The following is a 21,989-nucleotide window of genomic DNA, read 5'->3' on the forward strand; positions in this document are numbered from 1 at the left end:
CAGCGCCGCGACTATAAATGTTAGGTCAAACTACGTGACACAGGCGCAATAAAGTCAAGTCAACAACACGTGTTATCAAAAGATGATGGTGTTTTTTTTGGGAGCTAGCGGGACGGCGAGTTGTGGAAAAGAATCATGGTAGCTCTGCACACTTTGGCTGCCGTTAAAAAATACGCACTGCATGTGAATCTGCTGTATATAAATGTAGAGAGTATAATCAATATAGCCGCGAGACAATCGGAGAATGGAGAATATAGTCAACATAACAATGAGACAATCGGAAAATGGAACTAGGGAAAGCAGACAGTTGGCAATCGTTATCGCAACTCTATGATGACGAATAATGACGGGTTAGCGTTAGCATGCTCTTCAAAGGGAACGTGATTTGAGAAAACTCATCCAAATTGTCACTAATACTGCTTCCTTCTAAAAAAAAAAATAAAAATAAAAAAGGTACATATTTTTGGCGTATGTTTTTAGATTATTATGGTGTAAAAATATACAGTAAATGTGTTCAATATTTTCTCATTGAGAGAAAACCCATACAAAAAAATAGTGGCTGAACATGTATTATTAAAAAAATGATTTTAGTTTTATAAATTATTCTAAAGTTGTATTATATTCTATATATTAAGTATGTATACATATATATATTGTTTACATAAAAATTGTTTTTTAAGGTGCAGCTCTGTACTGCAGCCTCCTACTCATCCAAATACTAATAAATGATGGATCTGTGTATATACATAATAGAATACTTTCTTTTGTTGCACGCATTTCACTATCACATTTTTATGAGATATGATTCATCAAAAAAATTCCATACAACATGCAAAAAAGTCAGCTCGCTTATGTCTTACAATAGAATGAATAATAAGTAAATAAAAAATAAGTTTCGGACCCAAATCTCGCATAAGTGTTTATGCGTCCGCTATGCAAATGAGGCGGGCGTGGCCAACCTGCGCGACGGCAGTGGTATCCTCATGAAGGTCTTGTACGTCCTCAGCTCTCGGTGCAGCTCCATAAAGTGCTTCTCCTTCCTCTTCACCACCCACGTGAACTCGCCGTGCTTCATCTCAATCTTGAACACGGCGGGCAGAGACTGCGCCGAGGTCGTTGACAGGAATCGATGACGCGTTTGGGGGGCGGCGGGAGGAGGAAAATCGCGGGACGTTAATGGGAACGAACTCACGAAAAAGTCAGGCGTTATCAATATCAGCGGCGTGTGGGCGTACCTTATTGACGCTCCGGTGCTGCGACAGGTTGAAGCGATCCTGCGCCGTGGTGAAGCGCTCCACCTCCAGGATGCGGGCGGTGATGGGCACCGTGGGAAGGAAGACCTTGGCGCTGGCCTCCTTGAAGCCCACCGTGGCGTACACGGCCGAGAACGGGATGCGGCAGTCCCCTGGGAGAAGAGAGAGGGCGGCGGCGGCGGCGGCAGGGGCTGAGAGTCGTGCGTGGAGGAGGCTAGCAATGAGTGGGAAGCTACGCTGGACAATCTTAAACTTTTCTTTCCCAGATTTAGTTGCTCTCTAAGCTACTGTGCGTTCGGGGGGGTAAAAATGCTCAGAGACTACAAGACCAATAGCAGCCTGACATTTTTGGCTGTGTGGAAAAACTTAATAAAGGTAAAGAGGGATGACAGCACTGTTAGCCGACTGCGACTTATACTCTGCAAAACGCGGCGTGAACTTCGCTCGGTGCGGCCACATAAAACGCGCTGCCTAGCTAAAAGCGATTCGGCCGCGCTCGCGTTAAAAAGCCTTCAGTTGGTCTGTCGCCGCTTCTAACTTGCGATATTCTCAAGAAGCAGTCTTGTGTTTCTTTTTACTCACGTTATTTTGTAGTTAAAACACAGAGGACACATTCCCTGCACTCCTGCTTGTATATATCTACAAAAAAAGTGATGGGAAAATGAAGCTTCAAATTTGCTTCATGAACCAGTTGTCGTATTTTTTTTGGACTCATTGAGATGGCACCCTCTGTTCAACTTGACTTGCCATTTTTTAAATGCCTTTATTTAGTGCCATCTAGAGGAGTCAAAAAATGTAAAACTGGTTCATGAAGCAAATTTGAAGCTTCATTTTCCCCAGTACGATTACCAGATATTGCTTTCTTCTTCATCTCTTATTTCTCCTTTGTCTATTATCTATTCTATGTCTTCCTTTTACATGGTGCCCCTAGTGTTCAGACTCAGATATCACACAACTGAAACGTTTTGTGTTACAGGCTACATTTGTGCAAAATGAGAGGCGGACAGAAAAAGAAGCAGTTGGGTGTATCAGCATTATGATGTATGAGTTCTCAGTATCGGAAAATAGGAGAGATAGACCGATATGGTTTTTCCAGGGCGGATACCGATACCGATTATTAGTAGTCAAGGAGGCCGACAACCGGTATTTGGAGCCGATATTAATTTTCCACGAAAAGGAAAATATTGGTGTCAAAATCTGAAAAAAATTTAAACTCTTATATTTGGTGAAACATCTTCAAGTACGGTACATGTTTATTGAACTTTTTTCAGATTTGCATATTGTTGAGTTTTTTTTTTTTAATTATTATTATTATTATACATTTTTGACAATATACATCTTTGTTGTAAAATTCTAACAACGTTCAGGGACCTACCTGGGTCGTCAGCATGTCTTATAAAGTTAAATGAAAATTGACATCAATAGTTCCTTGAAGTTAACAGTTTTAAATTGATTGATTATCGGCCATCAGATTTTTAAAAAAGGCCGATACCGATATCCCTCAAAATGCCGAATATCGGAGCCGATAATCGGCTCGGCCGATAATCGGTCTATCCCTACAAAATAGTACTTGAACTCGGTCCGAGTAGTATCGGTGGATCCCTACTAACATTGCTAGCCATAGTGTACCTAGGCAGTTTCCCTCGCTGTCCGCTTCGTCCCCATCATCGATGTCCAGCTCCCGGGTATCCAAGCTCTCCACCAGATCGGCCATCTTGATTCCGTCAGGAGCTGCGGCCTCCGAATTTTCGGCGTTCACCAGATCAAGTCTGCTGGTCGTAGGCGGAGCCTTGGCCAGCATGCTCAGCAGCCGTTAGCGCCCGGAGCAGGGCGCGCCTGAGAAGAGCGCGAGGACGGACATGATTGTGACCAAAGCGTAGAAGGCAGACTTCCGTCAAGGCGCTTAACAAGGGCAACAACAATTTGAAGATGAGTCCGCGGGTTTTAAGGCTTTGTCATTCGCCGCGCTCCGTGTGACTTTCTTTTCTTTTGGGGCTGCACCCAAATGAGTCAGAGCGGCGACATCACTGCCGAGTCAAGTGAGCCATGAGCATGGACGCTCAGCACGGAGTCATCAATAAGCTAACAGACTCCCACTCTGCCGCCCAGTACACACACGTGTGTTATTTATACAGAATGAGCAGCTCTTTACAGTATGTGTCGACACTGCAAAGTGTTAGGATGACACGAGCTTTGTTGTTTTAATGTCACTTTGACATAGTATCACAATCATTTTCATTTTTCAGCCCCACGGAAGCTGACTTTTTTTCACCAATTTATTTTATTTTAAGACCACAACTCCCCAAAAATCTTTGAGTTATTTTAGGGTAAAGAAGCTACTTTTAAAAATGTTTATATTTTTTTTAAACAATCGAAGTCTCTTTCACTGACATATTTCCATTTTTTTTTCTTTTTTTTCATCCCAGAAAATTATTTCCCCCGCAGGAATTGTGAATTGTTGCCTATTTTTGTTTGTCCACACTGCTTCTTCCTGATTTTATTCAATTTTCTATCTAGTTTAAGACCAAATTTCTTTTCCCTCCAGATTTTTATTCAATAATTTATTCAAAGCTGACAGAGCCTACCTTTTAGCTTTTGTTTTCATTTTTCAGCTATTTTTCTGATTTTATTTTTGCTCATACATTTTTGTTATTTTTTTAAATTTCATTCTAAAGAGGTTGTTTATTTTTTCCCCTCAAACAATTCTTAAAGAATTTATTTGAATGTTTTGCTTGCTTTTTTTTATACACATACATCAATACATCATACATCAATTCTTGTCCTTACAAAATTGGTCTCAATGAAATGTCCACGCAAAATATCATAAATTAATATCAATGGCAACATTCAAAATTAATAGGGTTTATCACTTTGACATAAAACAATTCAAAATGGGTGACACTGTCCCTGAAATTTAAAGCGGCTCAAATGACATTTACACAACATGAACTTCTTCTTCCGTTCATCTCCATATAAGCAAATGATTACAAAGCACACTGACACCAATTACATCAAACAGTATCTCCAACTTGCAAAACCTGTTCCCCCCCCCCCCCCCCCCAAACACCCTTAAGAGAAATTGCGCATTACAGAATCCAACATGCACAGTCATCCGAGTCAGCCCCATGTTGGCATTACTCCATTAATAAAAGAAGGACAAGCAGCTGACTCGGCAAGGGGGGAAAAAAAAATGTCTGAAAAGAACACTGAAGTGTTTCTTCAGGACAAACAATCCTTACCGGAATGCCTATGTGTGCGTGAAGCATTTCATTTCTCAATGTTATCTCTTACATCAGTCACTTTATTCAAGCTTGTTCGTGTGTGGCTTTGATTGAGCATTGTTACTTGTACTTAGTTGTTAGCTGCTCATTAACAGTTGCTCGCCGTTATTGTTAGCAGTTGCGGTACAAGCAGTAGAAGACATTATTTCCTGGAACAATGATTCGACTGATTCAAAAAGTTGCATTCGTGGAACATCCTTCTTTTTTATCTAAAATGACAAATAATTAATGATTCACCCAGCGCCTGATTGATTAGCGAATTGGTTCTTATGTGTGGTTCAATATGTTCTGTCTGTAAAGTGCAAACATACAAGCCGCCATTTTAACTCAGGAGATTCATGAGAAAAATCGCAGGAACATGGGAGGATATTATGTGTCAAGTCTCATTGACAGGAACAAATGAGACAAAAGAGGGTGAAGTCTTTTATATGTTCAGGAAAGGGGAGAGGCAAGGTGTGATGTTTCTGGACATTTAAAGTTAAGAGGGTCGTTAGTAACTACACATATTCATTTACGCAATGTAATAATTCGCATCGCTGAACACGCACACACACTGGAGATTTGTCTTGATTAGCCTGAAAAGCGGCCACATATTCATATTCCTTTCTGAATCATTCGAAACCAAAGAGGCCAAGAACTGGCTAAAAAAATACCAGTGAGTGTCACACAACAGAAAAAGGCAAAAAATAACAGCTTGACAGTAAACATTCCCGACTTCCGGACACGTTCGGGCACGTTCATGCCGCGACCGTCTGAAGAGTTGCCGGCAGTCGCTCCAAGTCTGGCACAGCCTTTTCATTCTGACTATTTGAACATTTGTTCATTTAACATGTTCATGGACAACAAGTAAAAAATAATTGTGAGCATTAGCAGTAGCAGTTGTTGTTTTATTAGTAGCTGTTGTTAATTGCATCTGTTAGCAGTGGTTAGTAGTTGTTGCTAGCAGTGGTTTTCGAATTGTTGCTCGTATTTGTAAACGGTTGTTGGTAGTAGTTGTAGTGGCAGACGTTAGCAGTTGTCGTAGTAGTAATTGTTGACAGGTGTTAGCAGTTGTTGAAAAATGCTGTAATTGGTTGTTTTAGTAGTTGTAGTGTTTGCTAGCAGTTACTAGGAGTTGTTATTAGCAGCCGTTGGTAGTAGTTGTTGGTAGTAATTGTTTGCAGTTGTTGTTCATAGATGTTAGCCATAGTTGTCAGTAGTCAGAGTTACTGTAGTAGCAGTTGTTGGCAGGTAGCTCGTGCAGTAGTTAGCTGTAGTTAGCTTTTGTCAGCAGCTGCTGTTGGCAGTTGTCAGCAGTAGCTGGAAACCCCTGTAAATGCTTGTTTGCTGTTTTTAGCGGTAGTTGCACTAGTCGCTAGCAGTTAATGTAGTCGTATTTGTTGTGAGCAGTTGTACTTGGCAGTTATTGGCAGTTGTTAGTAGCTGTTTGAAATGGTCTTAATTGGTTGTTAGCAGTTGCTAGCAGTCGTTGTAGTTTGCAGTTATTGTATCAGCACTTGTGGGCCGGTAGTAGTAGTAGTTTGTAGTACCGGTAGTTGTTTGCAATTGGCAATAGTAGTAATTGTTAGTAGTAGGCTCAATTGCAATTAGTTAGAAATTGTTTAAAAAAATTTAAAAAAAAGTAATTTCTTGTTGTTAACAGTTGTTAGTAGTAGTTATTAGCAGTTATTGTAGTCACAGTTGTTGTGAGCAGGTGTTATAGTTCTTGTTCGTAATTTGCAATTGCTGTTCATAGACGTTGCTAGCAGTTGCCGTTAGTACTTGTTAGTAAGTGTTGGCAGTCATTAGCAGTAGTTATAGTAGGATTTGTAGTAGCTGAAGCAGTTGTTCTTAGTTGTATCGTTTCCATCTTTTTAAGGACTTTTCCTGAAAAGCCAGGAAATAATTATTTTCAAGTTGATTACAATGGCGAACAATAGAGTCTGCTCCTGCTCCTCGTTGGTTTTGTGCAGGAGAACAATGATGCCAGTAAAGATTGAAGAGTAACATTTGTGTAACTGACTAACTAGAAATACGAGGAAGTGCATAACTTTTGCACGGATTAACCAGGATGACGATCTTTGCGGGGTTCAATCTCCTTAGCTTCTGAAAGATTGACTGACTAAAAAGAGAGCGAGGCGAATCTACTCTTAGGTTCGGCGCCATTATTTATGACAGTGCCGCGTTATCTCCCGGGTCTAAGAATAACCGTAACCTCCCGTCGGCCCGACCCGCCCGGAGGTTAACTCCAGGGGGTGCTGGAATGCCGGAAGAGGTCTCAGTGTTTGCATGTGCACCCCGTTGTCCAAAACGCACACAAAAATAAAAATAAAAAAATAAAGTGCACCCGTGCAACCTGGAGGTACATCGCGCTAGAGTTAAATATGAATTATCGCCTCCCTTCCGTGACTTCCTGCTTCCTGTCCCGTTGTCACGGTGATGTTTAAAAAGAGCTTGACATATGAATATTAACAACACTTCTTAAATGTCACTTAGTTGAAATACACACGCGGAGGAAATCGGCAGCCGGGAGAGGAGGGAGAAAAAAAAAAAAAAAGCGTGTTGAGTGGGTGAAGAAGACGTGTGGAGGATGGCTGGACGCCGGGAGTAAAGATTTTCTCTCACCATCCACTGCAGAGCCTTTAAAACATATTGATAGACATATACTGAAAGAACCGCTACGAAGTGATACTAAGACCATAAATGAGCATTTATGACCAAGATCGTGTGAAAATGCCACCATTTCGGGAAAATCGGTGTATTACGTCTTTTGGCGAAACGACTTTCTACAGGCTTCCGATTTTCCTAAAAATACTTAAAGCACCCCTAACCTAACCACCGAACCCTGCCTTGACGTGACAGTCTGAAAATATGTCCGTTTGAAATGTAATTTCAATTTCAATCATCTACATTCAATTACACGATGTGGAAGTGTCTGCCTTTGTTTTGCCTTTTCTGGAAATGACTTTCTTCAGACTTCTGATTGGTCAAAGTCGTGGCTAACTTGTGGACATGTCCCGACTTTTGTCGCTGTCAAGGTGACCTGGAGTGCTAGCTTTTACAAAACGTACATGTACGTCTCGATCTACAGTATCTTGCTAAGGGAGTCTGGCCAGAGAGTGGGAGCCCCCCGCCACCCCCCCCCGCATGTAAAACAGCGAGATTGTTCTCTTCCAAAAGCCGGGTGGAGATTGTTTATATATCAACTGAGTTGCACAATGTGATTCTGCCTCACTGCTTCAGGACACCCTGGCGGCGCACAGATACTTGGAGGGTGTCAAGACCTTTCACTAGTAACCAAACAGAATGAAGCGGTACCCCAAAATATGTTGCTCTGTTTGTCCTAAAGAACAAAACATTGGGCAAAATCTCGAGGCCACGTTTGTTTTTGAGGAGACCTGTAAATGTCCCAAATAAAATAGCTGCTTCAGACCAAAATGACAAGCTGGCTGTGTCTTCGTGAGTCTGGGTTTTTGAGACTTTTTGGAGGGTCTACTTGTCATAGACGTGACAATTAAACTTTGGGTTCTTGAGGGAACCGGCTTCGGGGCTGAATTTTCATTGCCGGCTGAAATTGATCATGACCTTTCTCTCAAGTATTCCCATTCGAACCTCAATTTGGCTGAATTCCCTTGGAAAAGTCAAGCAGTACGCCCCGCTGGAACCGGTTTCACTTCTGGGTTTCACAGAATAAAGATTCTGAGACTGATTTCTTTGTGCATCCTGTCGGTATGACCACACGCGCAAGATTTTGTGTCAATCATACACACTGGTGTCAGGTGCAAATATTTCCCCCAACAATAGAGGGTTCACACCATGTCACCAACCACAACGTTCGCAACAAAAGTGAGTCCACCGCCAGGTGAAAATGTCCACATTGTGCCCAATGAGTGCTTAGCGGAAACTTCTCCCCGGAATTGGGCTAGAATGACGACCACCTGCGTGTTTCACGGCGTAAGGTTGATTTCAGAGCGCCCTTGTCAGGACGACCACACAGGATCCCAGTGTGCTTTTACATAGTGGCACAATCACACATTGATCCATAGATACAAGCAGAGCTCATCAACGTAGCATAAACAGAGCGCTCGGTGCCAAGCCCGTCGTGGCGCAGATGGTACAAATGGAGAAGATGGAAGAGAAGAGAGAAGGAGAAAGAGAGGAGGTCTGTGACACCTCTCTCTCTGCCCACACTAAAGCTGCCTATTATCTAATCCACGGGAAAAGAGGGTGGGGGTTGAGGGGCCGTGGGGGTGTGGGTTTTGTGACAGGGGACGCTCCAGCGACAACGAGGGAGCAGTCATGCTCGTCGCCCGAGCGCCGCAAACACAGGGCGCCATTGTGCCGGCGAGGGAGTCGTCTTTTTGGTCGCCGTGGTCCTCGCTCGTGTCATCGTGACCGTAGCCCAGCCAAAATTCAAAGCCGGGCCCTTGTGTTCCAGACCATTTTGGGGCACTCCCTGGTTACCGGGAACACAGCGGAAAGCATGAAAAGCTCTCGGTTTTAATAACGCTCACTCAAAAGGCAGACAGACTACGTGGACAAAAGTCGAGGGGACACGCTTGGCAACAGAAAAAAAAAAAAAAAAAACAGACTGCCACAAACGCGCAAAAAAGTCGATGTTAACCTTGACTTGAAATTGTTGGTTATAAAAAGTATACACACCCCTGTTCAAATCTCAGGTTTTTGTGATGTACAAAAGTCAGGCCCAGATAAATCATTTCAAACCTTTTACCACCATTAGCGTGACCTGAACAACTAAACACACACAAAAATATTTAAGAGGGGAAGTCAAAATTAACTGGGATGATGTGGTTGCATAAGTGTGCACACCCTCTTATAATGGGGAACGTGTTCAGCAGAGGCGGATATTTTACTACATTTTGCTGGTCCGTCATTCGTCAGTCCGTCATTTTTTGTGACTAACTGAATTGTAATAGTCAGTCCGTCAGTTAAGTCCGCTGGTCCGTCAGTCGGTCCCCCCAAAAAACGTCAGAAAAAAACGGGTCCGCCGGTGACGGACAACAAATACACTGATGAATGAAAACCCACTTCCATCATTCGTCAGTCCGTCATTTTTACAAGGTGTCCGTCAGTCTGACGAAATGGTGTTCAGAATTAACTAATCACATTCAAACACGTTAAATAGGAGTCAACACGCGCTTGCCACTATTTAAAATGCCTATGCTTAACCCTAAATCAAGTTCAGCTGTTCTAGTAGGCTTTTCTTGACATTTTTGTTGTCACACCTCATAACAGAAGCCACGGTCTATAGAGAGCTTCCACGGCATCAGAGGGAACTCATCTTTTAAACGCATCAGTCAGGGGAACGTTAGAAAAGACAAAAACAAAGCTGGTCAGGGAGGCTGCCAAGAGGCACACAATATAAAAAGGATGTGCAGCAACAATCTCCCATCTTTAGAAATCTGGTTTAAGGGCTAAGCTAGCAGGCCTTAGTTACCGTACAAAGAAAAACATCCAACTCCAAGCCTGGCTACATTTTACAAAAAGGCACTTGAAAGCTTTCAAACACATGTGGGAAGGTGGAACTTTGTGTTATCACAGCCACATCTGCAGTTATGGGGGTGTGCAGACTCGTGCAACCACATTATCTCGGTTGTTTGTTTTTCTTGCCCTCCTACAAAGTTTTTTTTTCTCTTCTCCAATCAAAATGTACGGTTCTATCTATATCACAAACTTTTAATGGGGCAAAAACATACAAACACCTTCGCCCCTTCATGTCTGTCAGGCAACATGCTCCATGCTAAAAGAGTAATTGTGCTGTGTTTTAGTCTTATTTCGTCACATACAAGTAGGTTCTAGCAATATGACACAATCTTATTCCATTAACGTATCTTCATCCTTGCAGAGCGGTTTGTGAACTCGTGCACCCTCACAGCTGCAAAACGTATGAATAACTTTTAACTTGACATAAACCTCCAGCGTGTCATTTTGAGGTAACGACGCGCTTCCCTCTCAAGGCTTCGATTGGACAGCATACAGTGAAAACTCGCTTTTTTTTTTTTTTTTTGTGGTCGAAAAAGCTCTCTGAATTATTGCACATGCAGCAAAACGTTTTCAGTCGCACATCTGGAATACATTGAAGTTGCCTTTATGGACTTCACATAAACGCCAGCGTTGCACAACTACAGATACCCATTCATCCATTTACTATTTCGCTTTTCCTCTGCCGAGATCTCTGCGTTGAAAGTAAACATGGTGAAGCTGCATTTAGCTGTTATGCTGCACACAAATGGAGTCAGCTGCCAACAGAAGAGAAGTCAGCCCCGAATGTAAATGCTTTTAAATCCATCTTAAAAACGTTGCTTTATTCACCTACCTTTGATTAAGGCGCTCTTAACAATTTGAAATGTTGTTTTCTTATTGTTATCCTGCAAACCTACTTTTATTTTTTTTTTACTTTTAAGTGTTTTGAATGTTTTCTGTTATTGTGTTTAAATGGTGTCAATGTGCATTCCGGTAATTTTTTGTAACCTACTTTTCTTTTCTCTGCTTTGCTTCTGAATGTCGTTAAATGTTGTGTTTGTCGATGCTTTTAAGTGTTGTGTCTTTGCTTGTGTGAAGCACATTGAGTTGACTTGTGTATAAAATGTGCTATATTGCCTTGCCCAAATTCCACCCTGGAACCTCAGAACTGTGAGGCATATGAGCTAACCGCTAGACCACTGGACCACCTGTCTGGTAATGGGAACATGGAATGAAACACACACTAACATAAAAGCCTGACTGTGAATTAAGAATGTGTTACTACAATATTCCAGCCCTCCTATGATATCACAGCAATTTAACTTTCCCAGTGCGTGCGTGCGTGCGCGGGCGGGAGGGAGTGAACACCTGTGGAATCTTACACAACTCCTCCTTTCTTTCTTTAGCGGTGTTTCACGCGATTAATATAAAAACAGCAGCAGCGGCAGCAGCAGCAACAACAACAACAACAACGCACAATGATGACAAGAAATTTGGGGCTGTAAAGGTGTCCATTTTGAGTGCTCGTAGTGACACCTCCAAAAGACACAAATAGAACAACGCCGCCAGAACGAGAAAGCGAATTAAACGTCACCGACCTGCTCTTTGGGTGGACGTGAAGTCCACATGTTTGATTTTGTTCCGTCCACTTGTTGAGAAAAGACAAGGTAAAGTAAAAGAAAGCAACAAGAGCCACACGGCTCCTCCACTTGTGGGTGTAAAAGTAAGAGTAAGGCAAGTGGTAAAGAGTCAACTCTGGGAGATTTCTCCAAATGGGCGGGGCGAGAAACTCCAAGCCAATTGGATCAGGGGAGGCGGGCTCGTTCCCACTCTCGGCCAATCAGAGGGGAGTGATTCCTCTCGAGGAGTCAAATGCCGAGGAATTGGGAGGAGCCGATGGAAAGCAGAAGACTGGCCCTGCTTTAATTGCGTCATAGCCTCAAATCGTCTGTTTTGTGTGTATCAACGAACGTAGAATCAGTCACCAGTAACGTATTTTTGACTGACAGATGAGGCTATGCTTATCAAAAATTATTCTGTAATTTTTACTATTTCTAATTTGCAATCATGTGAGGATCACTTGTGTAACACAATTGTCGTGTTCTTCATATTTTTCATAAACACATGCTATGTGTATACTGTATGTGTGTGTCCTCTCCCCTCATAAAACATCACAACTGCTTGCAAGAGAGGGGCGAAATATTAGAAACAACCTTCATTACGATGACCACCAGAAAATGAATTCCAAAAATGTTGCATTGAGCTGGCGAGTCGAATCCTCTTATTTTTGCTTCTCTTACGCCACCGTGTGCACAAAGCTCCATATTGCACGACACCACACAGTTGGCCAACTTGTCATGAGTGTCAACGTAAACTTTAACCCGAAATCCACAACAATTCCGACAAAATGACTTCCAATCCATCCCCCAAACAGAATATCCGCCCAAAGGAATAAAGCTACACTGAATACAAATGAATGCGTCGCTTCAAATATATATTTTAAAGAAAATGCATCGGCGTGTGGATATAAAAGCACACAAGACAGTTGATTGTTGCTCACGACACACAGACAAACAGTACAGACGACTTTGGAAAGCTACATACCTAATATATGAGGAAAATGCTCCTTTCAAAAATAATATTCATAAATCCCCTCCTGGTGCCGCATATGACTTTCCTGCTCGCCGTGCATCACCATTGTGCGGCCCATAAAGACATATAATACGCCCACCAGTAAACAGTGCAAAGGCCACAGTGATAACAATATATACCGAAGGCATGATGAGGAGCCCGTGCGATAATAAAAGGTGTATCCTCCCTGTGGCTAAGGTGATGGGATTTACTCCTTACTGAAAATGTCTTCAGACTTACTGCACAGGAACGGTCCAGTATTGTGTTGACGGAAGAGGAAGTGTGTGTAAATATCAGGTATTCATCTGTGCATGTGCAAATAAGCAGCCGCACTCAATTGGATGCTGGTTGGCAAACGGAATGGCACCTCGAATGTGAACGAAGGTGAATTTAAAGCGTGTGAGTGCTTGTTAACGACAACATTTAAATGATAAAAAAGCATTTCAAATGGGGGCTTCAAAATTGTGAAAAATCAACGTGACAAAACTAAACTTCAAGGGCAGGCGTTTGCGCAAAGCCTTCAGGTTGTTTTCCTTCGCTTCAAAAAGAAGATGATAGCGCGTTCAACAACCAGAATTCAGTACGCAGGCACGTGCACACGTAGACCCCAGGTGGTGCTCGGGCCAGGGGCGGAGCCATGGGTGGGCCTGGGTGTGCACAGGCCCACCCAGATTGACACACTGCATTTCAATTTTTTGTAAATTATTATTAATCTCCTAAGGCCCAAGCTGTTTTTTTAAATGCATTTTTTATTTCTTTTTGCTATTTGGGCTTATTGCAACCTAATTAGAAGAAAAACTAAGCATCATCTTTTAGTTTTTTTGTATTGTATTTTACTATATTTTGTATACTGTATTTTGGCCGTAGTATGTAATCTGAACTTCATATTATTCAGTTTGTCATTTGATTTGAATATACGATGTGTCGGGACAGGAGGATTGTGCTCAGTGAGAGAAATATTCAGGCCCACCCTGATTTTTCCAGCCCACCCATTAGCCACGTTCTGGCTCCGCCCCTGGCTCAGGCACCTGCCTTTTTGCTCCAGCCTTTTTTTTCTCCCTTCAGTCATAAAAATAATAATAAATTGACCTCTCTGTCATCATTTCCCGCCAAAGTGTTTTGATGTTTGAGGGGCATTTGAGTCATCGGGAGAATTGTCCATATGCTCCCACTTTAATTTATTCGGGGCTAATCGGAGGCAGTTTAAATGGTGGCAACCAGGCGTGTGCTGACCCTCATTTAACATGAGTTTGAATGTGATTGCTTAATTGTGAACACAGCCACATCCTCAGTGATAAGAGGGTGTGTGCACTTGTGAAACAGTGTTATCTCAGTTATTAGTACTACCCCTTTCCTTTTTTTTCACTTGAGTTGTATAGGTTAGCTAGTCGTGAAAAGAACGTTTTTGTGATTTATCTTAATAAATAATTTTAGTATACCACAAAAACACAATGACATTTGAACAGGGGTGTGTAGACTTTTAGCTCCACTATAGCTTCTCTGGTTTGTCAACAACAGATCCTGTCTCAAGAACTTTGACATGGATAGCATAAATTGTGCTACGAGTTGGAGCAGTGTGACAGCCATTCAGGCTTACATGAACTGCAAAGTCTAAGCTGTCAAATGCTGACGACTTTAAATCTGTCTGAATGATACCCGAATTGGCCCTGAAGTGCAAAACAACTACAACAACAAATAACTAAAGACAACAGAAACTAAAAACAGAACAAAACACTAAACGAAACACAATTGACAATGTGCTAAATTTTTCAATTACCTTGTTTAGCTATTTGAATTTGTGTGTTTTTATTTGCTGTTGTGTTTACTTTTTTTGTTGGTTTATTGATTCGTTTTTGTGTTTCTTAAACTGGAAGTCAAACCCCCCAAATTCTTTGAAAGAATATGTTCGCTGCACCTCCACTAGTCTAATCACGGCATTCTGATTAATATTGTGTTTATGTAATACGGGTTAAGCAGCAAAATCCACCCGTTTTTGGCCATCTCAGGGGCGGCCATTTTGTCACTTGCTGTCGGCTGAAAATGACATCACAGCTGCTCAGAGCTCAGGTAGCGACCAATCACGGCTGACCTGTTTTCTGAAGCTGAGCCGTGATTGGTCGTTACCTGAGCCCTGAGTAGTTGTGATGTCATTTTCAGTCGACAGAAAGTGACAAAATGGCCGGCCCCAGGGATGGTTAAAATTGGGTGGATTTTGCCGCTTAACTCACATTCGGCAAACGCAATATTAATTGGAATACCGTGTTTGGACTAGTCGGGCTGCATAGAATATAGTCGTGTAGATCATTTTTGGTGGAGTTTGACACCACTGACTTCGAGCAACGCAGTGTAAACAAACCAAATGGCTTTTATTGCTTTATCGCTGCGCAGTGTGGCCTGTAGGTGACGTCGCAGCATCGTCCCCGTGGTCAATCCCACGTCTCCCTCCTTTGCGGCTCTGCACATGCTCACCTGATTCATGTTGTGGTGGTGCGCCCGCCTCCAACACGCACATGCTGGACGCGCAGCACGCGGAGAACACCAACGAGATTTCATTCATCTTTGACTGTTTATTCCCAATGCATGCTACATGCTAACGATGCGTCGTTCCTACGTAGTGCTCGTGGCTTGGATCAAAGTGTCTCCTCCTTTCCCACGCATCGTGTTTGTTTTCACGTTGGCTGTTGTGTTTGGATGACCTTTGGAACAGACTCACTTTTTCCCTCCGAGTTTTTTTTTGTGTGTGGGTTTTTTGGGGTGGGGGGCTTTAGTGGATTACTGAACGATTAATGACTATTGTACTTTTTAAAATGTCCGATTTTTCGTCTGTGGTGCATTTTAGTTGGATTATTAAACCACCAAATTGTGATGGAAACATCCTGAATGTACATTACGGTACCAATTTAGGGACTCTAAATGGACTTTTCACCTTCTCTCTGTGAGCGAAGGTGCTCAAATATTTGGTTTTACGCACGGCTGCTGCTCGTTCGACACGTTCTGTGGTCTGGAGTTTGGTTTTACGCACGATTGCTGTTCTTTTTAAACTGTCTAAAAATAGTCAGTGGCTACTGAGAGATCCCGGGGATGATCCCCTGTACGGATTGAAGCAGTCGCGTGATTGGAATTTATGTGTCTGTCTTTTGGTTCTCTCAATTGATTTTGACACTGTGAGCTGGCGTTTGGTTTAAAACCCGTAAAACTGATTGTGTAGTGGCGGTGATTGGTTAAAATCGGGATCTTATTTAACAATAATAAGCGGTCTCTTAATTGGGTGATATCTCGGATGGTGTGTCCTTCTGGAGTTTGATTGTACGTACAGCTGTTGTCATTGATAAGAAGAAGGAAAAAAAAAATCAGACGAGAATGATTTGGGGTTCCCAGACTACCTGTAGACAATTGCAAAGTCTCATCATTTGATTTTTTTTTCTGCTTCAATTTTGGGGGATTTTGGTTTTACGCATGATATTTGTTGTTAAAAACATAAAAACGGACACTGAAAATGATCATAATGATGCTTATGGGACTCCAGAGGACTATTTCCCAGAGGGAATAAAGTATCCTCATAACATATGTAGAATGGTCTTTTTTTCCGCTTCATTTTTATGCATTTCTGCGAACTGGATTTTTTTTTTTTTTTTTGCCACACGCAATTCTGCAGCTCTCCAAACCTGAAGACTGTCGCTGAAACTTCGATGATGAAATTGTCAACGTAGTTCCATAACAAGAATTGAGGGATACTTATTCTTCTCCTCATTGAGATTTCCAGTTTGTACCGGAGTTTGGTTTTACGCACGACTGTTTCTCCTTAAAAACCGAGACTGTGACGATTATATGAGGTAATTTGGCAGGACTTTCACAGCTTGTTGAGTGTGCTTTTACCCACCCCCGTTGCTCCCCAAAATTGCCTGTGTGACGATGTTTGCTGAGACCCCGTGACCAATGAGTCAGCATGCCCCCGGGGCCCAACCTGTCCTCGTGCCTCCCCCAAAACTGCAGCTGGGACGAGAGCCGTAACTCCAGCCCTCCGAACCGCGACTTGGACTTTCCCCCGCTCAACTACTACAGCTTTCCCCTCCTCACAATCATCACCGCCGCGTGCACGTTGCTCTCCGTGGTGGGCGTGACCGGCAACGTCATGACCATCCTGGTAGTGGGCAAGTACCGCGACATGCGCACCACCACCAACCTGTACCTGTGCAGCATGGCCGTGTCGGACCTGCTCATCTTCCTGTGCATGCCTCTCGACCTCTACCGCATGTGGCGCTACCGGCCGTGGCGCCTCGGCGACGCGCTCTGCAAGCTCTTCCAGTTCGTGTCCGAGTCGAGCACCTACTCGACCATCCTGAGCATCACGGCGCTCTCGGTGGAGCGCTACTTGGCCATCTGCTTCCCGCTGCGGGCCAAGGCCCTGGTGACCAAGCGGCGAGTGCGCATGCTCATCCTGCTGCTGTGGTGCGTGTCCATGCTGAGCGCCGGGCCCGTGTTCGTCATGGTGGGCGTGGAGCGGGACCACCTCGGCTTCGACGCCAATGACACCGACGCCCTTCGGATGGAAGAGGAGGAGGACGAGGAGGAGTACGGGGACACGCGGGAGTGCAGGATGACGCGATACGCCGTGGAGTCGGGCCTGATGGGCGCCATGGTGTGGCTGAGCTCCGTGTTCTTCTTCATGCCCGTCTTCTGCCTCACGGTGCTCTACAGCCTCATTGGCCGACGCCTGTGGCAGAGGCATCGGGAGACCAACATCAGCTCGTGCGTGGCGCACCGGGACAAGAGCAACAGGCAGACCGTCAAGATGTTGGGTGGGTTTTATGCGCATCTGCACGTTTTTAATCACCGTCTGCATTATTGTAACTAATGTACTCACGCAGTACAAGTACAGAAAAAGACGCATTCACATATGAGTGACTCGGCTTACAAGATGAGATATGAGCCGTTAGATATGAGCCGTATGTTACCTTCCGTTATCAGGCTTGAGTCAGTCGTATCAGCTCCAAACCGTGGTAAGGGGCGAACTGACTGCAGTCAGCGTGGTGGACAAAGACGACGAGGCGTCGAGTCGCTTAGCAATCGGGGATCTATTTATTTTTGATCTCCTCCTCACTGTCGCACAGGCCAACCTTCTTTTCCGGGTTTTTCTCCCGCCACTCCAGCACACGTCACACGCCACATAGCGGTCTCAGGCTATGCCTGTAACACGTAGTTCGAATGTTTTTTTTGTGTTTTTTGTTTTGCTTTGACTTGCTTCAAGATGTACGTTGCTAGTCTCAGCTATCAAAACATAAAAAGAGAAGTACGCCGTGCATTCGACATGCAACTGAACTCACACGACATGCACCTTCGCGCCAACGTTAGCCAAGGCTGCTACGTTGCTTATTCGTCTTGAAATGTTAACAGTTTGTACATTGCAAATACAACGTCAATGAAGAATATAAGAAAAATGAGACCAACTTACCCGACGACAGCGATGACTTTGGCAGTGCTTATTCGTCTCGGGGGCTGTCCCATTTTTTTTTTTTCTTTTCAACGTTTGTTGCTAACTGGAGTTCAACAACAAAAATAATTTTTGCTCTCACCTCAATACAGCGTTTATCTAGAAAAACTTGAAAGTTGGGTCACTGGTCCACTCTTCATATTCATAATATTTACGAAATACTCATTAGCAAGCGCCCACCTCCTCTTTGCTCCCTGCTCACCATACATACCACCACCTGCGCTCTCCGTTCCGGCTTACTTTTGCTTGATCTTTTCATTTTTTTTCTGTCCCAAACGCTCAACAACAAATAATACAACTCACCTCATTCATTCCAATATCATCGTTTAGAATGTTAGCTTAGCATGTTATGAAACTTTTTATTCATTACGCTATGACCGACTGCATCTTCTCCAGTGGTGGTGGTTCTGGCCTTCGTCCTGTGCTGGCTGCCCTTCCACGTGTGCCGCTACCTGCAGTTCCGCTCGCTGGACGCGCCGTCCCCGCTGCTGTCCGCTCTGTCCGAGCACTGCAGCTTCTTGTCGGTGGTTCTTTTCTACCTGAGCGCCGCCATCAACCCCATCCTCTACAACACCATGTCCTGGAAGTACCGCGGGGCGGCGGCGCGCCTCTTCGGCCTCGGCGGCCAGCGCCTACCTCGGACCCGCACCGCCAGCGCGCTGAAAGCCGTGGCGGACGGCTGGATGGAATCGAGCGTCAGCTTCTAAAGCTTCGTGTGCTTTTTGGTCAAGGCTGGGCAAAAACACACGGCCCGCGGGACACGTACGCTCTTAAAACCGCCGGGGTCAAAGAAACCCAAATTTGGGTGGAATAGCTAACCTAGCGCTGGGTCCAAAAGGGGCCGAGCCAGTGCTGGGTTATTTATAACCAGCGCATTTGGGTTGAGGATTTGAGCCAGCATGACGGATCAAGCAGGTTACCAGGTTCTCAGTATAGCTGTGGTTAAAAACAATAAACGTTTGATTGATTTTAAGAGGAAGAAAAAGCAACAACTTTCCCGTGTCCGGGGGTCGCCATAGGAATTCACTCGCATGATTTGTTTAGCACAGTTTTTGCCAGGGTTGGGTGATTACCAATAACAGGTACTGGGTACTCGTGGAGGCTGCCGATACCAGCCACCAATACTTTAAAGGGGAAGTCAACCTTAACATTATTTTTTTCAAGGATATGTTATGTGCAAGGCCCACTAGTTGAAACAAGGTATTCTGATAAATATTGTGTTTTATGGAATAGGATTTGAATCCACCTGTTTTTAGCCATCTCTGGAGGCGGCCATTTTGTCACTTCTCTCGACTGAAAATGACATCACAGTGGCTCAGGGCTGAGATAACGACCAATCTTGGCTCACCTGTTTTCTGAAGATGAGAGATGAGGTGAGTGACAAAATGGCCGCCCCCTGAGATGGATAAAAGCGGGTGGATTTTGCTGCTTAACTCATATTCCACAAACGCCATATTAATCAGAATGCCTTGTCTCAACTAGTGGGCCTGCACAGAACATATTCTGGAAAAAAATGTGTTTGGGTTAACTTCCACTTTAAGGGGGGGAAAAAAAAAAATCAGAAATTTTATATATCAAAAGTACTACAAGTATCTGTACTCGGTATCGGTGGCTACCCAAGAGTGAGTATCTACTAAAATCGGTCTGAAAAAAAAAAAAGTGGTATCGAACATTTTTACACCGGCTGCCCTTCCTGCCATAATTCAATCGACTTCAACTTCAGTATTCAGAATTGGCAACCGGCGTCAGCGCTTCAGCCCGCCCAAATTTAATCTTCGACCCAATCTGCTGGGTCAAAAGTAATGAACCCAACCTTGGCTAAAAGTAACCAAATTTGCTCAAAATCCACAGCGACCCAGTGAGTGAGTTAAGATGACAACCCAGCGTTTTTTTTCGCGTTTTTTCCACCGATCATGTTTGTTTTTTCATGAAATTTAGTTTTTATATTTTTCGGGGGGGTGTGTTGATTTCTCATGAAATGATTGATGTATTGTAAATAAAATGGCAGAATTTAATCCATTCCATTCATTTTCTATAGCGCTAATCCTCACGAGGGTCACGGGTGCGCTGGAAGTGCAACCGGCCATACCGATTCAAGCTGGCCCGTTTGTAGCTAACTTTGCTCGCATCATTGTACAGGATTTCTTTTCTCGATTCTGGATGACAACGGAAGCACTGTAGAATTCGCGACGCGGCATTTTTTTGTGTGTGTTATATCATATCGCTTCACTGTGTGTCATTAATGGAAGCTCGAATGAGTAAAGTATACAAATAAATTCAGCAGTTCCAGACAGTGTCCAACCGTGGTCAGCCTTAAACCTAGAAACTGAACACGCAACGCTGTAAGTAAGATTTCAAATGATTAACTGTTCATACAAGTCTAAAAAAAAAAATAAGCAAGCTCCAATTTGTTTGGATTCTTTCTTATTGGTCATTTGATTGTTTCTAGGCAGACTTCATGGGGCTCAATTACAACTGCCCCATTGGCCAAGTGATTCAACCGTCAACGACATTTTCACTTTCTTAATTCTTGACTGCCATACAAATGCAAAAATAACCGCGGTCCACCTCCGATTTCTTTGGAGTTGACATTCCCAGGTCACATACATGTCATTGGTTGCTAGGCAGACTTCAGGAGGCTCAATTCCAACTGCCCCTTTGATCAATTGCTGAGTGTACTATTATTGATAGTAACCATTTTTTCACATCGGAAATGATAGAAACTGTACAGGCAATGTGTTAAGCAACATTTAAAAATGCTTAAGTGTCATTCAAGTGTTAAAAAATACAATTGAAAAAAAAAAATCGCCCTCAAATTCGTTTGGATTTTGCATTCCTGGTCACGTGATGTCACCTGTTGCTCGGCAGACGTTAACAAATGCCCCCGGACATCTTTCAAAGTTCTCCTGAAAAATGTCAACAAGCTGTGAAATAATTTTGAGTCCCATCTGTTGTTTCTAGAGGCATTATGTACAAACATCAAGTCGCAGGCTTTTTACGACTAACTGGAAATGGCCTGAAAAATGAGTCAAGCAATTAAGCTAATGTAGAAAATGATCTTTGTCTTGATGTTGACGTTCCTTTCTCAGGTGTACGTTACCAAAAGAGACGTGTTGTATTTATTCTGACGCCCAAAATGCGCATCGTTATCTTTGTTAAAGGCAGAATTTTGTGCACGCTGTTCCTAATGTTGTGGGCCATTACCGTACATTCCACGTTGCCTTATACGCGCTGACAAATGTCTGGATTTTGTCCTCTTGTTGTAAATAGATGCTTTGCGGTGATTAAAAAGTGTGTGAAGGTGAGTTTCATTTGATTTGATGTTGTTTACTTACAAGTGCAATACGGCAAAAGAAAATCTCTTCAAATATTACGCTGAAAATGACTTTGGCAATTGTGCTAATAAGGCTAGCGGAATGTGAATAAATCTATTGGAGAAGTGCTGACGAAAGTAAAGTAGTAGTGCAACGTAAACGCACAGATTGGATATAACTAGGGCTGGAAAAGTTAAAAGCATTAACTATGGAGATTAATTTAAATGTTGTAACGCATTAAAAAAAAAAAATAACTCAAGTTAACTCAGCTTCATTTACTTCATCTTCCCTCTGCTCATTTTGCAGCCAAACTTAGAGGAGAGTCACAAAGACGGGACTTTTACATAGTTTTACTTTAAAAAGTTGCTTAGCGGCTCATTGAAGAAATCCAAAATAATTTGCGCACTTCGCAAAGCCAAATAACAGTTGTACGTCTTTGGTGTATCGTTCAACGGTTGTATTTTGCAGGAAAAAGATTGTATTCAAGGATCAAAGAACAGTCTTTGAATCGAAATGTACTTTGATTTTTTTTCATATTAGTTCCAAGATTTGACTC

At 43.1% G+C, this 21,989-nt stretch overlaps 2 protein-coding genes across 5 annotated transcripts in view; one reads left to right on the forward strand and one right to left on the reverse strand.

The window, feature by feature from the left end:
• The window catches only part of pld1a (phospholipase D1a), a 34,210-nt gene extending 16,463 nt beyond the window's left edge, over positions 1 to 17,747 (reverse strand). For 3 of the 4 annotated variants that reach the window (XM_086049575.1, XM_086049573.1, XM_086049576.1), the window contains exons 1-4: positions 11,596 to 11,761; positions 2,883 to 3,089; positions 1,236 to 1,405; positions 960 to 1,102 (exon numbers count right to left, since the gene is read on the reverse strand). In XM_086049575.1, the coding sequence (XP_085905701.1) occupies positions 960 to 1,102; positions 1,236 to 1,405; positions 2,883 to 3,054 (485 nt within the window). In that variant the 5' untranslated portion in view covers positions 3,055 to 3,089; positions 11,596 to 11,761. Of the gene's footprint in view, positions 1 to 959; positions 1,103 to 1,235; positions 1,406 to 2,882; positions 3,090 to 11,595; positions 11,762 to 16,817; positions 17,343 to 17,583 lie in introns of those variants that run through there. The other variant, XM_086049574.1, reaches the window with a different exon arrangement.
• On the forward strand, positions 14,847 to 21,480 carry ghsra (growth hormone secretagogue receptor a). Its single transcript, XM_086049577.1, has 2 exons — positions 14,847 to 17,427; positions 18,516 to 21,480. Exons 1-2 carry the CDS (start codon positions 16,575 to 16,577, stop codon positions 18,824 to 18,826), a joined length of 1,164 nt encoding a protein of 387 aa, XP_085905703.1. The 5' UTR covers positions 14,847 to 16,574; the 3' UTR covers positions 18,827 to 21,480.
• The last annotated feature ends 509 nt before the right edge of the window (positions 21,481 to 21,989 follow it).

Source organism: Filicampus tigris, chromosome 13 (assembly GCF_054856515.1).
Source record: "Filicampus tigris isolate MCC_2025a chromosome 13, RoL_Ftig_1.0, whole genome shotgun sequence".
Lineage (NCBI taxonomy): Eukaryota > Metazoa > Chordata > Actinopteri > Syngnathiformes > Syngnathidae > Filicampus > Filicampus tigris.

Coding starts and splice junctions, on each gene's coding strand:
- ghsra (XM_086049577.1), top strand. CDS start 16,575: ATGCCCCCGGGGCCCAACCTGTCCTCGTGCCTCCCCCAAAACTGCAGC. Junction 17,428..18,515: donor GCAGACCGTCAAGATGTTGG/GTGGGTTTTATG, acceptor CATCTTCTCCAG/TGGTGGTGGTTCTGGCCTTC.